Source organism: Cryptotermes secundus, unplaced genomic scaffold (assembly GCF_002891405.2).
Source record: "Cryptotermes secundus unplaced genomic scaffold, Csec_1.0 scaffold298, whole genome shotgun sequence".
NCBI classification, from domain to species: Eukaryota; Metazoa; Arthropoda; class Insecta; order Blattodea; family Kalotermitidae; genus Cryptotermes; species Cryptotermes secundus.
Window position 1 is genome coordinate 46,292 of NW_019741976.1, and position 17,611 is coordinate 63,902.

General features: G+C 35.9%; 1 protein-coding gene across 2 annotated transcripts in view; it reads left to right on the plus strand.

Annotated features, from left to right (window-relative positions):
* The window catches only part of LOC111872863 (twitchin), a 77,725-nt gene that overhangs the window by 45,694 nt on the left and 14,420 nt on the right, over nucleotides 1-17,611 (plus strand). The window contains exons 25-37 of one of the 2 annotated variants that reach the window (XM_023867091.1): nucleotides 802-919; nucleotides 2,794-3,120; nucleotides 3,316-3,381; nucleotides 3,843-4,140; nucleotides 5,835-5,968; nucleotides 6,422-6,629; nucleotides 8,136-8,288; nucleotides 8,459-8,685; nucleotides 9,015-9,305; nucleotides 10,620-10,813; nucleotides 13,056-13,233; nucleotides 15,156-15,212; nucleotides 17,412-17,539. In XM_023867091.1, coding sequence (XP_023722859.1) covers nucleotides 802-919; nucleotides 2,794-3,120; nucleotides 3,316-3,381; nucleotides 3,843-4,140; nucleotides 5,835-5,968; nucleotides 6,422-6,629; nucleotides 8,136-8,288; nucleotides 8,459-8,685; nucleotides 9,015-9,305; nucleotides 10,620-10,813; nucleotides 13,056-13,233; nucleotides 15,156-15,212; nucleotides 17,412-17,539 — 2,379 coding nt within the window. The remainder of the gene's footprint in view (nucleotides 1-801; nucleotides 920-2,793; nucleotides 3,121-3,315; nucleotides 3,382-3,842; nucleotides 4,141-5,834; nucleotides 5,969-6,421; nucleotides 6,630-8,135; nucleotides 8,289-8,458; nucleotides 8,686-9,014; nucleotides 9,306-10,619; nucleotides 10,814-13,055; nucleotides 13,234-15,155; nucleotides 15,213-17,411; nucleotides 17,540-17,611) is intronic. The other variant, XM_023867092.1, reaches the window with a different exon arrangement.

Genomic DNA, 17,611 nt, shown 5'->3' on the forward strand with positions numbered 1-17,611 from the left:
CTTATTCTCTATTAACATTCACATAGTTGTCTATTAAATAAGTATAATTAGATTAACAGATTCTTTGGTACTTTATTTCAATGGAGAATTCATAGGGCCTTAAAAATAAAAAATTATAAATTTTAGTGACATAAACATGACCCCCCCCCACACACACACACACACACAAGTCCATTGCCCTTGCTTACATATCACAGGCCAAAAATTAAACAAGCTGTAAGAACTTTGTTACACATCAGCATCTTTGAAAGAAATACCAGGACACCCTGCACCTGGATCATCCTGGCACAAATACAGATAAGTTTGTGACAGAAATCTGAACACTATTTCTAAGTATGAAATATAACCTTTTCCAATGATGCTGAACTTGGAAACTCTGTCTCCACAACCTGAAGCCATGTGCTCAATCTCCACATCTGCACAGATGGCNTTCAAAATATTAAGGAAATATTTCATCTACCCTATCCTCAACATCAACCCTGTCATAAACCCATCACCATTCTGTGTAGTACCATCTCTGTCTTGTAACAAGGTGTCTTGGCCAGATGAGTATCTGGTGTTCAATTCATGTATATCTCACTTGGCCAATCTGTAATTTATGAAAGAGATCAAATTGCAGAAACAGTCTCACATGTAAATACCTCACCTGGTCATATGAATCTCCATGTGGCTGAAAGCTATGGAGACCAGGCTGGGATGGTCCTGCTCCAAGTCATCAACCTTAATTTTCATGCATATTGATGAATATAACAGTGTTATTAAACAACCTACAGATTTAATGATAATTATTTTCTGTTACAGGAGAGGCATGCAATCCTCACTATCCGTGATGGAAGTAAACTAGACACTGGCCCATATCGTCTTCTTGCTGAAAATGATCTTGGCATGGATTCAGCAATTATAAAAATTCAGATCAGTGGTATGTATTTTATTGGTTCTGGGAGGTGTTCTAGAAGGTGTGATTCAATATATTGTCACGTGTTGGGTGTATGTCACGTGACAAGTAACTTCATGCCATGTTGGATATAGCGAATTTATTGAACACTTGCTCTCACAATCTCACAATTACTGCCATTGGCAGTATCATAAATACTTCTCCTGTAGTCACTGCCATGCACTCGATACAACCAGACTCGGCGACTTCTACAATTCAACTGACTAGTTAATCGTTACTCACTAGTAACTCGCTACTGAATAGTGTTCGCTGTTCCTTATTTAGGCTCGGCACGGACAACACAGAAAACAGTTACATGATAGGTACCACTGTTGTGTAACGTCGTGTTTACCAATTGCTTAGCATGAGTCATTGCACAGGCTCCCCTGTTGCATAGCCTCCGTGTTTACAGGCGTTCCTGGGCAACACTGTCGAGAGTTGTTTACTGCTGTGTAGTAACCGCGGTATCCCTTGTTACGTCACCACAGGAGGCGACGGAGTGTTTACCAAGCATTGTGTGATAATGGAAGGGGTGGGGGTATGTGATGTCACCCGCGAGACTGCAGAGTTCACGTGACCCCTACTTCCCATTGCACCATCCACATCCCAGTATGTATTTGTAGTTCACTCAGCAATGCTGTCAGTAATTTGGACTGCAGAGCATCAAAGCAATTGAAGTGACCAGTCATTCTTCTGTAGCATTGAATATTGTAGCATGATTGCTCAAAGCAAGAACTGTAGAGCCAGAGAAACTGCTATCGCTAGCAAATGGCTCTAAAACGACATCCGTTTGTAGGCAACGGCTATGAAACAAATGAGACAAACAGTCATTGCTAGGCAGCCACAAGCATTCACATGCCACCACTAAGCAACAGTTGCATGGCAACAGTTGAATACAACAATAATAGGAAGTGGTATTTTCTGGCCTTGAGACTGTGGTGGGTACTCAATAGCATATTATATAGCCATGGCATGGACCACACAGAAAACAGCCTCTCTCTATTTTTGATGTTTGTTTACTGAGCTGTTGCCTGGCACTGCATTGACATGTCAGAATAAGGATCTTCATAATTTGTTCTGTTCATCAGACATTATTAGGATGATCAATTATGAAGGATGAGATAGATGGAGCATGTAGAACACATGCAGGTGGTCACAGATTCATGCAAAATTGTGTTCAGGAAAGCTGAAGAGAGCCTTTAAAATACCTAGACATACATCAGTGGATAAAACTAAAATTTATCCTAAAGAAACAGGGTAGGAGTGTGGACTTCATTCATGTAGGTGAACATAGTGCCCAGCAGCTTCAATAAAATGCAGTGACTTCTTGAGTAAATGAGTGATTGTTATCTTCTGAATAAAGGACTCCATTACATGAAGTTAGTTAATTGGTTAACTAGCTAAGGAATAGCTTGCATGCTAAATTGAAATTATTGTATATTCAAGACTGGTAGTAGCTTCCAGTAGCATGTGTTCTGCAATTAAGAAATTAAAGAATGGGTTAGGTGATGCCTAAACAACTTTGGATTGATTATATCTCTGCTGATTTTCATATATATAGTGCCTTCTGCACTCAGGAATTTAATATATGGAAATTTTGATCTTTGATTTTCATATATATAGTGCCTTCTGCACTCAGGAATTTAATATATGGAAATTTTGATCCTAATAAAAAGGCTTGAGTTAATTTCCAACTAACATCTGGCATTATGTCTAGCTGTGCTACTCTAAATAAATTATAATCAACTGTAAAACTGAAAAAAAAAGTTTTTCATGACATAAATTGCAACTGATGTAGTTTCATAATTTATTTTCAATGTATAGTCCTGCTGTAATAACAAATAATTTTTATTTATTAGATCGACCAGATCCTCCAAGATATCCAGCTGTGGACAATATTGGCCATGATTCCTTGGCATTGACATGGAAGCCACCAGGTTGGGATGGCGGAAGTAACATTACAAATTATTTGGTAGAAAGGCGAGAGCACCCAATGTCCAGTTGGATTCGTGTGGGCAGTACAAGATTCACCAACATGGCTATTACAGGTCTCAGTCCAGGACATCAGTATGAGTTCCGTGTCTATGCAGAAAACATATATGGTCGAAGTGATCCTAGTGAAGTTTCAGGCCTTGTCAAAACAAAAGATAGTGGAAAGAAAGCCATCAAGAAAAAACAGTATGAAGGTATCTATATTATAAAAAGTTTTCATACTAAATCTAATTATAGATTATTATTATTATAGGCTGCAATTGTTACCTAACCCATGTATGAATGAATGATATTTCTTTTCTCTCTCAGAAAATTCTCCCATTATGTTGACATATTTTGAAGCTTAATTAATTCTGCTCACTTAACAAATTTTTGGTATTTGCTTACAGTGGATGCTACTGGAAAGAAGATACGTGGTCAGGCAGATGGAAATGTGAATGACTATGATCAGTATGGTAAGTAAATATATGCAGTAATATACCAGTATTGGCTCAGTAGTAATTGTTTCTTTTGTTAAATTAATATGTACATATATTGGGAGTGCTAAATATAGTGAAAGCACAGGCATAAAAATAACTGACTATGGACCAGATGACCACAGTTCAGTTCTTGGCAGAGGCCTTGGGGTTTTTGTCTGCAATTTACAGTGTAAATAAATGGTTCAACTATAAAAACTTTTTTACAGAACTATAAGGCTAATTTTGGACTTTATCCATCACTGGACCAGTGATTGAGACTAGCTCTTTCTGATGGGCCCAACTGAGTAGGTCTATCCTGCCCCATCCACCTGAGGACGGAGAGAGATCAAGTCGAAAATAAGCCTTATAGTTCTGTACAGCATACACCATTGTCAGAATCCTTCCCAAGTCTGTTTATAAAAAATTTGACACACAAATTGTAATTAACTCTATTGCAGTGTTTGATATCTACTCCAAATACGTTCCTCAACCAGTGGAGATCAAGACCACGAGTGTATATGACCTGTATGATATACTGGAAGAAATTGGTACTGGAGCATTTGGTGTTGTTCACCGGTGTCGTGAAAGAAAAACAGGGAATATCTTTGCTGCAAAATTCATTCCTGTTTCTCATGCTATGGAGAAAGAGCTAATAAGAAAGGAGATTGATATCATGAACCAGCTACACCATCCTAAACTCATTAATCTTCATGATGCTTTTGAAGATGATGATGAAATGGTTCTCATCTTTGAGTTGTAAGTCTGCTATTGCTCTAGAATTTCACAAGTTCATTAGTACAACCATACAGCAGTGTAAGCAGATAATAAAATTGGTATGAGATTGTAGTATTAAAAAGGTTGTAGTTGTATAGTATTCTAGATATTAGTTTCATCACAAACTGTATATATTAATATTCGCAAAAAAGATCCATAAGCATGACAACACATAACATTTCTCCTTATTGTATAACATTTCTGTATATTGTTGAACTCAAATATTTTGTTCAATATATTGGTCACTCCCTCAAAAGTGATGTTTCTTTTTATGTTTTACTTTCACTTGGGGACATCTAGTTAATGGTTGTGCTAAGTTTATAATGAATTGTCAGTTGCTGTGAATTATGGCTGTAGGAATGAGCTCTTTAACCTTTCTCCATGCTTAATGCTGTAAAATTAAATATTCTCTGCTGTTCATAACATGCTTAAATGTAATGCAAGGAAGGGTGTTTAGTGAATAATTATTAGAATAGATACAGAAAGAAATGGTCATTGTTAATTTGTAGTACTATCCGGGCAAATGACTGAGGAAAACTACAAACAATGTCACTTAGCTTAGTTAGTGTCCCACTGTGATTTTAACTGAAAACCTCTCGAATACAAGCTAGAAAATGTATGGCTTGAGCCACCTTGCTGTATATGGAGTATGCTACTCAGTATAAAACTGGAGGCAGTGTATTCCTCCAGAACGATGGTACCTGTCTTCCAGATTACACAATGTCATGACTCAGAGGACCACCATCTATATAGGTGAAACTGTTCTAGTAGAGTCTGCAGGTAGTCCTTCAGAGATTCTGATAATTGTGTCCCATCTCTAAGATTAGAGTCAAGACAAGAACAAATCAGGTACTGGCTCTTCAGATTATTGGTGAAGTCCTTTGTCATGGGCATCCAGTTATTAATGATAGTATCCAATTATCATCCACTTATATTTGGAGAACTGCAGCAAAATAACAAGAAAATACTCCCTTGATTTCAGCTGTTTTTTACCTGGGTTCTCAAGCCAAATGTTATGTCAGAAAAAAGTGGACACACAAACATGGAAATCTTCACATGAATTGTGCATTACATAATTCAACAGTCACAATTCAGCACTGGAAGAGTGAATTGGCTGTAGGCTGTAAAAGACAGAATTCTTTAGGTTTCTTCCATTTTTCCTCCAAATCTTTGCATTATTTACTCACTGAAAATCACTCTATGTAGGTTACTTCTCAAATACTAAATTTCATGTAGTGGTATACTCTTAGATGTTTGGCCACACCAATAAATAATCAACTTAGGCACTTCCAGGAACGTTTCTTCTTCCACCAGAGAATGTCTCCAAAATACGGTTACTGTGTTTCTGGACATTATCCATCGTCCTGCTTGTATTTTATCACACATTTAGGAGACCAGATTCTGTCTCTGACATGTTATATGATTTAAATAAAGACAGGATGGTGGAAAAAAGTCCAGAAACAAAATGATTGTGTTAATATACTATTGTCACAAACATATATGTCTATAAAATTTTGAATGAATATTGCTTATCACAAAGAAGACCTCTGTAATTACTGTGAGAACTTTAGAATATATACTGATTTCTTATTTCTGTTTTGTCTCTTCCAGTAACTTGTGAAAGTGTTTAAGAAATTGATCCTTATTTTTATAATTAAATTCATGTTTTTTCACAGTTTGTCAGGAGGAGAACTGTTTGAGCGTATCACAGCAGAAGGATATTCTATGTCAGAGGCTGAAGTAATTAATTATATGCGCCAGATATGTGAAGGAGTCAAGCACATGCATGAGAAGAACATAATTCATTTGGGTAGGTAACATGGCAATATTATTAATTATGCTATCTGCACATTGAGGAGTCAGAATATTTAAATCACTCCAGTGACTGGGCTATGAGCTGGATATCAGGGATTTGACTCCTGACAGTACTTTTCTCTTTGTCACTGCAACCAGACTGGCTCTGTGGGCCTATTCAGCCTCCTTTCCAGCGGGTATCAATTGTGAAGTATCCAGGGCACAATACTGTTATTTCATTAAGTGGCTAGGTTAAGAATGTGTGGAACCCTGCTTCCATTCCCCAATAATATTTCTGGAAGTAGTGCTTAATTATACAAAGGAGTATATCTGCATGGTGTGATACATCTTGAGAGTGTGGTATATAGATAAGCACAGGGATATAGCTTCATAGCATAATATCTGCACATTTCTTTTTCAAGAATATAAGATCTATATAATAAAGAAATGAGTTAATTGTTCCCAACAGACATCAAGCCTGAAAATATCATGTGTCAGACAAGAAACAGTACAAATGTCAAGCTGATAGACTTTGGACTTGCAACAAAGTTGGATCCAAATGAGGTTGTGAAGATATCAACAGGGACAGCTGAATTTGCTGCACCAGAGATTGTGGAGAGAGAGCCAGTGGGCTTCTACACAGACATGTGGGCAGTTGGTGTTTTGGCTTATGTCTTGTAAGTACAGTTTCACATCTGTATGAATAAATGAAAACTTATGACAAAAAATAGCAGTGCTTGTAGACAGTTCTTTCTTTTCTAAGTAACTCATGAGCATCTGCATGCATGCACATGCGAACACTTACACAAAGTAACACACACATGCATACAATATATTAATGCATTAATATACAGCAGTCATTTTATTAGAATGAAATCTTGAGTAACAATTCCATGAAATATAGATTCATTTTTTTTTTGCCATCAGACAATCTAAGATTTATGGTTTGGCTATCAGAATTTAAAGGCATAAATAAACGGCTGATATTTACAAGTTCATTATGAGTACATGAGTCTAGCCAGTCAAGATAACATTCTTATTAATTACTGTCTCGGGAATCAAGATGACAGTCTTATTAATTAATTTGCAGTATAAAATCAGATAAAATTTCAAGATGCACTGAAGGTGTCTGCTGTCTTTCTGTTATCTTTTGAAATGTTCCAGGACACGAAGTGCAGTTTGTTTGATATTGCCTGATGAATGTTTCTTGTTTTAATCCAGTATTTTGGAATTAATGTTATGTGTAATCCTTTAAAATTTTCAAAATCTGTAAAGTGTCAGGGATTCGATTTAGGAGTCTTGAAATCTATAAACCATGACCAATGGTTCTGTCATCAAAACTTCTTATACAGTTTATGTAAAAAGGTCTTTTTTTTTTTTTTTTTAAAACACGTTGAAAATAACCAGACTTTGTTGACTTATTCAAATAAATAAATATATTATAACATTATCAAAATAGCAAGAGAATATTGTTAATATGTCTGTTGTAATTAACTCTTCCTGTGAAAAGTTCTGTTTTTAATTACTGCAGCAGTAACTGTGTACTGTGTATACATTTTTAATGTGAACGCTTCATGTGTTAGTCTGAGATTAGGGAAGCTTAGTATCTTCTACTCTTACTCATTACATTTGCTGATCAAAGTACATGCTTGGTCAATTCAAAATATTATTTTAAGATCAGAATGATGAACATTGATAAATTCTTTGAAGGAGACGGCCTACTTTCAAGAAAATTCCTTATATTTATATTCCTTTCACTGAGTTAGAAGTTTTGAAAATCCACCAGCACAATAATTCCTGGAAATTTAAATCTACTTGCTTTTAATACATTTTTATGGCACATGCTTGACATATGTGTAATGGAAAGCAATGCCTTCATCATAATTCAACATTATGATTCCTCACTTTTCCTTGACAACTTTATTCAAAGAAAGGCTGAAATAAAAATTTATTACTAGAGGAGCTTTGTTTGCCCTTTCCAAATAATTGAACATCGTTCAAAGAAACCAGTGGGTGTCAGCCGCAACAGCTGTCAAATAGAATATTGTGTTTCAGCCTGATTGGCAACCCCTGTGTACAAAACTGCATACATTACTTGGGCCATAGAGCTAAACGTGTTACTGTAATTGCATCCAGAGGAGTTAATTTTTTTAAGTATTTGTTGCAGTTGTGTTTGCTTTCAGGTTGAGTGGTTTGTCACCATTTGCTGGTGAAAATGATATAGAAACTCTGAAGAATGTGAAGGCATGTGACTGGGACTTTGATGAAGAAGCTTTTGCTAATGTTTCAGAGGAAGGAAAAGATTTTATTAGACGGCTGCTTGTAAAGAACAAAGAGTAAGTATCGGTTAGCTGAATTAAAAATTGTTATACGAACCCAAAAGGTTTTGGAAGTAGTGTTTTGGCTATTGAGCAAATATGTTTAGTTTAGTTTTCTCAAAGACTGTTTCCATAAATCTGTATGTTTCCAACTTCATATATATTGACTTGTTATTTGTATTGAATAGGAAACGTATGACTGCACATGAATGTCTGCTGCATGCCTGGCTGACTGGTGATCACAGCAATCGTACTGATGTCATCAGCTCTTCCCGTTACACCAACATGAGGGACAAGATCCGGGCTAAGTATTCAGACTGGGACAAGTTTGTGCTTCCCATTGGCCGACTGGCTGAATACAGCTCCCTGCGAAAGTTGTTGGTTGATAAATACCGTATTTATGATTCATCATTCGGTAAGAAATATTGTGCTATTATAATTTTGAATGCAGTTATCTATCAACAGCATTAATAGCACCTGTGTAAAATAATATTTCATAGAACAGTGATTCAAAATGCCATAAATATCTACATTCTTGAACGGTATAAATTCACACTCTTTGTAATAAATCATCAAGCTTTCATTATGTTAAATTTATTGAAGAAGTATTATATTGTTCAAATACAATCTATTTCAAATGTCTAAAAATATAAAGAATTTCAGTTCATGCCCAGCTGAATAAATGTAACTTAGTAAAACTCATGTGAACCTATTGAATTCAAGAAAATCCTATTTATATTCCAGATCGAAGGCAGGCAGCTCCACGGTTTGTGATAAAGCCACAGAGTGCATTTGCTTATGAAGGCCAGAGTGCCAAATTCTCCTGCCGTGTCATAGCAATTGCTGCTCCCACATTGTCTTGGTTCCATAACAATTCTGAGCTAAAGCAGAGTGTTAAGTTCATGAAACGTTATGCTGGTGATGATTTCACTTTTATAATCAACCGAGTGAAGCTTGAGGATCGGGGAGAATATATCATCCGTGCAGAGAACCATTATGGTTACAGAGAAGAAATTGTTTTCCTTAATGTTCAGCGTAAGTTTTTCAATGGCAGAATAAATTTGAATATATATTTAATGTGTAATATATAAATAATTATAAACTACAATACTCAGTCATTAATCAAACTTCTTGTAAGTGACTTTAAGATAAATTACGATGGGGTACCCAAAAGAAACCGAACTAATTTTTTTGTGGGCAGAGCTTTTGTAGTACCGCGTTTTGCCGCTATGAGCGCATAGAGCTAACATTCCTGAGTCGATAAGCCGACTACCGTTGCTTCAGAAGGTAAGGACTAGTTTCGGCAGAGTTTATAGTGACAACTGTTTTGTGTGATCGTCGTTTTTGCAATGGCTGATTTTCGTGAACAGCGTGCGGCGGTGAAATTCTGCTTTTTGCTCGGGAAAAGTGGAACAGAAACTCTTGAAATGTTAAAAACGGCGTACAAGGACGATGCTATGGGGAAAACTCAAGTGTTTGAGTGGTTTTCCCGTTTCAAAAATGGTGAAATGTCAATTGATGACAAACCTCGTTCTGGTCGTCCTTCCACGGCCCGAACACATGAAAATGTTGAAAAAATTCGTGAAATCATCAAGGAAGATCGACGACGGACCATTGAAGAAATTGTGGAGCTGTCGGGAGTGACTTGGTGCTCAGCGGCCAGATTTGTGGCAGTCGGGTGACTGGTTTTTCCATCATGACAATGCCCCTGCTCACACAGCCCTGTCTGTACAATTCTTGACCAAAAATGATATGACCCCTGTTCCTCACCCTCCATACTCACCCGACCTTGCCCCATGCGACTTTTTTTTTGTTTCCTCGATTGAAAAGAGACATGAAAGGAAAAAACGACGGAGGCGCTGTCAAGCATATCAAAAGATGAATTTAGACAATGTTTTGAAAAATGGAATAAAAGACTAGACAAGTGTATTAGTGTAAGTGGAGAGTACTTTGAAGGGGATTGAAGGTTTGTTGTGCTTAAAATTTGAATAAATAAGTTTAAAAAAAAATATGTTCGGTTTCTTTTGGGTACCCCCTCGTACATGCCAGATAATGAAGTAAAGGTGACACTTGCACATCTTCATATGTCAAAATTATTTATTTATAATTTATCATTGAATGATCTAAATATTATGTCATTGTTGGCTACAAAGATAAATGATACTTCACTTAAATGGCAAGGAAGATTTCATGGTCAGTGTTTATATAATTGATGGAGCAAGTTACTAGTCTTAGGATTTTCTTACTGTAATGAATAAGAATGATTTTCCTATGCTTTTCTTATCAATGCAAAATGAAGAAGAAATTACAGTCTTGTGAGAAATCATATATTATGGTTTTTATTTACAGCTGTTCCAAAGGTTGTGCCACAGTACAGACCAGAAGTGCAACCAGTGCGTCGTCGTGAACCATTGGGATACACTTTATGGCAAGAAGAGAAAGAATCTGCTCCAGTTTTCACATTCCTGTTGCGACCTCGAGTAATGCAGATTCGACAGACCTGTAAACTACTCTGCTGTCTCAGTGGCAAGCCTCTTCCGACAGTAGGTTTTACATGGAATATATTAGAATCATACAAAATGAAGAATCAAATAGGAATAAGCAACTTATGGCTTTGGGGCTACATGAATTTCTTTGGGTCTATTAGAACAGTCTGCAGCAGGGGTTGCAAATCTTTTTGGGAAGAGGGACATCTAGATGAAGCATAAAATTTGTAGGCTCAATGTCAGTCTTCTGAACATAGATACAAAGTGAATTAATTAAATTATGAATAGCTTTACACCCTATGTTCTCACATCAAGTCTTTTCCGAGAACATTATTTTCGTGCACAATATCTCACAAAAATAATACATTTTTATTTATAAAATGTCACTTATTATTTATGCAGAAACCTCTGCACTCCAAGTATTACACATAATTAAAGCCTTCTAATAAACATGCCAGGTCTTCACATGATGAACCCTCTGTGGCTATCTTCCACCAAGAACTCTCTCACTGTAACTTAAACACTCTGAAATACACTGCCTCAGTTATTGCTCAGTTTTGCCTCAAAATAAGCACAACAGAACGCTGCTCTTTGGTGGTATACTTCTCAAGCATGCTCTGAATTTTGACAGCTAAAACCAGCCTCTGAAAATGCACATGCACATCTAGTACCTAGACTGTCATGAAGATGAACTGTACTGCTATTTAATAATACACATAGATAACCTATTACATTCAATAAAACAGTTTTACTTCAATATGTGACCTATTTACTGACTCTCCCTCGTAAAGTGTGGCTTCAGACACATCTGCTCCTTAGGGACGATCTGGTATCCCTGGAGAAACAGATCTAACTAGCCTCTTTAACCAAACAACATAAAATGGATATTTTTTTATATATTAAATAGGCCTATAGCACACGTTGGCAGTACACGATTCTCTGAACCCTTCATCATTGAACACTGAAAGGTCATTTACCAATCATCTTATTCGGTTTTACATCTCACTGATGATTTTGAATCCACCATGGTATACTTCTCTTGCCTCCTCACATACAGGAGAACAGTATCTGTTAGGGGTCAATCCTCAATTGCCATTGCCATCATGGTATCACAGGTTATGTTCCTTGCCCCATACTGTGCTCGCTGTATGTCAAAAACTTTGTCATATGATACCAGTCCCAGTCTCAGCCATAGAATTAAAACTGCAGCCACCCATCAAGTGGTAGAGTCAGGAGATTAGTTTCAAATTTTCATTTCTGAAGAATACATGTGTTCATTTTTAGGAGCACAGGGATATATTCCCATACCTCAGTCTATTCGCAGACTACAGCCCTCTGCATTTGCAGAATCTGTTATATTTGTAGGAATAACCTTAAGCAACTGAGATGGGAACTACACCTTTGAAACTGTGGAAAAAGTGTCAGAGAAATCTCAGTATATTACAAATTTCAAATAGAGTCTCTTAGAGAATAGACAGAGCAGTAATGTTTCAACACTACCAGTACCTCACATCTTCATTACGTATCTTTTATCTATGCCTTTGCATCCACAAAGGGCTTAACTGATATTGATCGCATCTGTCACTCTGGCATGCATCTCTCTGCAGGTGCATTTCAATTGACTCACATGCCAACTTTGGTATATTACTCTTCTCTAGGTCATTTTACCTGTATTTTTATCTGCTTATTTAAGCTGAGAGGTGCTTCTATGATATATTTTAGTTGATTCCGTAGTGTCTGGAAGAAATATTAAACTCGCATGTATGCTCTGTATATTATGTGTTCAAGTGCTGGTACAAATTTGTTAAATTAAACAGAAAAGATTTGCTGACCAAGTTTTCTGTGAATGTATGGTCAAAATCAGCTAACCACCTTGTTAATAACCTCATACTTCTGAACATGAGCATACATATTTTGATCAATATTACAGTGTGAAACAATTTTCTCTCTCTGTGAGAAGTGTAGAAAAAGTTTGTAACTTAATTCCATGTTTCTTGCGTACAGTTTTTGTTTTCATCCCTTCAACTTGCTGTTATGTATTTCTCTTTCTCATAACTAAAGTATCCCATTCTCATGATGATTAGAAAGCCTCATTTAAACCAAGCATTATATTTTGAGCTCAGTAGCTCAAAATCATTTAGTTCTGTTCAGTATTCTCCATAGTACTGTGAAGTGTATTTCTTTTTATTTCTTCATATAATACCACTAGCAGCTGTATAATATTTAAGTAAAATTTATACTGGTATGAACTGAATGTGAAAGTATACTGCAGTTTTAATCAGTCCTTTTCTGCTAACAGGTAAAATGGTTCAAAGAGAAGAGGGAATTGACGAAGTATGAATACAATATGACACATTCTGATGGACTGGTTACAATGGAAATTGTGGACTGCAAACCTGAAGATTCTGGGAAGTACCGCTGTGTGGCAACCAACATTCATGGCTCTGATGAGACAAGTTGTGTAGTTATTGTTGAAGGTATGACTACTGGTCTTTTATTTAACATATTACCGTTTCTCCTCACATAACTGCAACTGTCACATAACTATCGTACTCTGGTTAAATAGTGAAAGATTTGGTACTTCTGACTGGCTACATTTCAATTAATGCACTCATTTCCCCTTCTGAAGATAATGAAGGTTAGCTAAATTACAAAAATTTATCTTAGCTACCTCTGAAGGAAGATTATTACATTCCCCATTGAATAGACCTGTCAGACCGCTATGAATGTCATTCTGAATATTAGGTTGCATTATATTTTAATGAGTCATGTGAAAAACAGAAGGAACTTGCATGACTCCCAAACAGGTGATGCTTATTACATTACACTGTGTAATGGGTGCACAGAACTTTTGTGTGCACTTGTCCTTTCTCACAAACACTATTACCACTTGAGTTACAGTTTTTGTTTAATATTTTGTAAATATCTTAATGATCTCAGGTTATAACAGCAGTAACTATGAAAAGCATTGTCTTCTGGGATATGATGCTGTTTAATATGGTAGAAGTCCACTAACTTTTTGGGTGTGTTTACTGGCTACATGCATGGTTCACTTTTTGACCCTGAAGATGGAGGCAGTATGTCTGTCCAAAACATTGAGTGGCTTCTGTCAGGCTACAGGCTGTCACTTCCCAGAAGATACTACTCTTCAGCGTGTCATAAAGTTCGAATGGATTTAGAGTTTGTGAACATTTGGGAAAATATTTAAGCAGCCTGGAAATTGTGTGCCAGGAAGCCTGGCATTATTTAAACACATTTCATGGTGAGTGCACTGTGGAAGCAACTAAAATTCCCATTATAATCTTCCCATGCAAAGAAAGATATTTACAAGAAGTTTGTTTTGTAGCTATGATCATCAATATGTGTTTCTTAGAATGTATGAAAACAAAAGAATTTCTTTGCTGTAATTGTCCCTGAGCACACATTTGCATATAAATCTTATTTCATGAGTTTCACAGTAATGAATTGTAATGGCAAGCCAGCTCAGCAGTTTTTGTATAGAACTGCAGTGTGCAAATAAGAGTGCAGAATCTTATACTTCACATTATCAATATGATATTTCTTCTTTCCTATGTAACAGAAACACACATATATCGTAAATACTGAGGACTAAATCCTCTATTTATTTCCTCCACCATCTTCTTTTTGCAACTGAGAAGACTATGTATAATCATGATATTGCTACAAGGTATATCAATCCATGTCTTCAGTAATGCTCTCACAGTTATTTTCTCTGAACCTGAACCTGGAAGATTTATTTTGTTAGTAAGTTAATTAAATTTTGTTTAATCATCTTGATATTTAAAGTAAGCTATCCCTGTAACAGGCCGTGAAGGCCCATAGGGTTGTGAGACGTTGAGGTTCCCACATTTTCCAGACAGTTGGCTCAAAGGTGGCTGTAAGGTTGTCAGCCTTACATGCCAGCCGTGCTTTGCTTCCCAGGAAAATTATTTAATTAATTCCTGGTACTCATTTCTGGTAGAGGCTGAGTCAACCCCAGGGCCATAGTGTGGCTGGAAGGATTAGGTCAACGGAAAAAAATCCAGTGACCTCATTGAGACTTGAACCTCCAACCTTCCGGCTTGTAGCATAGTACCTCAACCAACTACACATCTTGATATTTCCCATATAAAATATTCTTGTCACCTGTTGATATAGTAAATGATAGTTTAGCTCTCTCAGATTTTGCATGAACTTGCATGGTGTAGAACAAAATTTTCAAATTTACAGGAGAGGCATGGAATATATTTTAGTGCATTCTCTTCATGTATTTGAAAGCTTTCCTTTAACAATATAATTTCAGTACAGTTCATGTGGTAGTGTACCTGAAGTATCACAAATTATGCTAATTTATTATTACATTCTGCTAATGATTTTGATTGTTCTGTTCCTTCCTTAGGCCTTGGAGAGAGTGCTGAGCAAGCTGAATTAGCTAATAAGTTGATGTACTCTGGAGGTAACCCACTACCAACTTCCTATTTATTTAGCTTCATTAACTTATGTAATATGATTACCTTTAAGAAACCTCATTTATCCAATGAACTGTGCATTTGCATTTGCATCTCTAGTAGAGTAAACTGCATATTAAAATATTAGAGTATAAGTTATCTGATATTTATAATGACAGGAGGACATTTAGTGACTATGTCAGGTCATCGCCTTTTTCCTATGTAAGCTTGCTGCATGGTTTGCCTCCTTTCCTACTCAGCTGATTAGGTGTAGAAATAGTTTCATAGAGTCATAATTAATGGTTCCCTTGCAGTGCTTATCACAGTTAATGTTAGACAAACAGACCACAGAAAACATAACCCTCCTCCCATACAGGACATACCAAACAGAACCTTTTATGTCATACAGCAAAACTTCATGTATAAGATATGGATTTCCTCTGCTCCAGTACTCTTGTTTTTCAGCATCACCATTCAAAAACCAAACGTCACCTCAGGATCAAATGCACTGTCATAAACTGACTGAAGGTTGCAGTTAACAGAAATTATTGGTCACATGGCTGTGAAGAATGTACATTTGTGATTTTGTAAAGCAGTAGTGTAAATAACTCTTGTTACATTTCTCATGGTCTCTTTTGATGTTCTCTTCCTTTTGTTAAGTGTTACTCAGGCTTATAAGATGGATGTTCAATCTGACCTCCAGTACTGTCCAACTTTTTCTGTGCTATCTTCACACTGATGTTTGGTTTCCTGTCTGATGGTTGTAATAATTGTTTCTTTGGGAAACTCAACCCCTAAGAAATATTTTTTCTAAATTTTCTCTGACACTTTCTTAGAGAATTACATTTCACATAATATTCAGTAAAGTACTTAAGGCTGTAGTATAAATTTATCCATACCCAAAAGAAAAGGAACTTTATGAAAACTGCAATAAAATTATTGCAACTACAGACTTACAGAATCATAGTTCTGCTACTTCACAGCTATGTGGTGCTTTAATTTCCATAACCGTTCTTCATTTAGGTCATGGTATTGAGTTTGGTCAATTGTTGACATATTTATTTCTCATTTTATTTAAATGGACAAATGAATATTCAAGATAACAGATACTGGAATAGAGAAAATGCACGTCACATACATGAAATTCCTATATTTTGTAAAAATTGTTATTTTCTGCACCCACAGTGCAAGAAGAATTATGGGTTCTGTGTCTAACACAGATAAATTTAATTCTGAAAGATGTGTAAGACTGATATTGCTAGCAGGCTAGTAAGCTAATAATAATCACTCCATGGGTTTTTTTTTTCTGCTGCTGCTGCAGCTGACAAAGTATGCAAGTAGCAACACACGGAGTAAGCACACATAGCAGTTAGACTGTGCATGGACATAGCCAATTAATAATCTCACTGTATATCTAACACTTAAGAATCTTATTGCGTGTTGAAAACTGAAAAGAACTTCATTTTACTTTCACTTTTTTCTATCTTTTTCTGTTGTAGTAAATACACATACATGTGAAGTTTATTCATATAGGACTTTATGGTTTCAAATTTTATGACCAGTAATATTAAATTATTTAAATTATAAGACACTGTATTTACATGATTTGCTTGTTTAATAGTATAAACAATTTAACTTCGTGTTAAGGAATTATATTACAGGAACAATCAAATTTTGCACAAAAGATATTATAGTTCACGTTGCTTTATTAACATGAATGAGACCACAGATATCCTGACATTTTAGAACATGGCTACTAGCTAAGTAGCAATAATAATTACAAATGTAGTCATTTTTCTAAAATTGATATGTTTACTATGTTTTCCAGGATACATTTTTATTGATTTACACAGTTTATTCAGCTTACTTGCGACAGCGTGTTTGGGTACACAGTATTACTCTTTAGGTACATACAAGAAGTTATTGCTTTCAACACACAAAAGTTGTAAGAATAGACACTTCATTTTTTTATTTATATAATATAAAATAGATTTCTGTTCAAAATTAAGTGAGAAGATGTACTACAATTCTTCTGGTTTCTTTCATGTCACTTTATCCTTCTACAGTGCTAGTAAATTATTCAGTTATATATCTCAGTTAAACTTATACTTGCCTTATACTTGCTTCCACTCTCCATAACAATCTTGGGTTTCTGAATCAATATACTTGATTTGTATGAGCTGATTTTATATATTTACCTTCTACAGACCGCCGATATATTGAGAAACCTAGCAGACCAGCCCCACCGCCAGTTATAGTCAGAAAGTCAAGTTACAGCAGTTCTCACACATCATCATCTAACCAGTACAGTAGTTCCACTCAGAGTAATTACAAGGTAAGCACAGTGCAGTGTATAGAAAGTATAACAAAATTAAATCAATGTAAGATGTCTACAAAATTTATAATA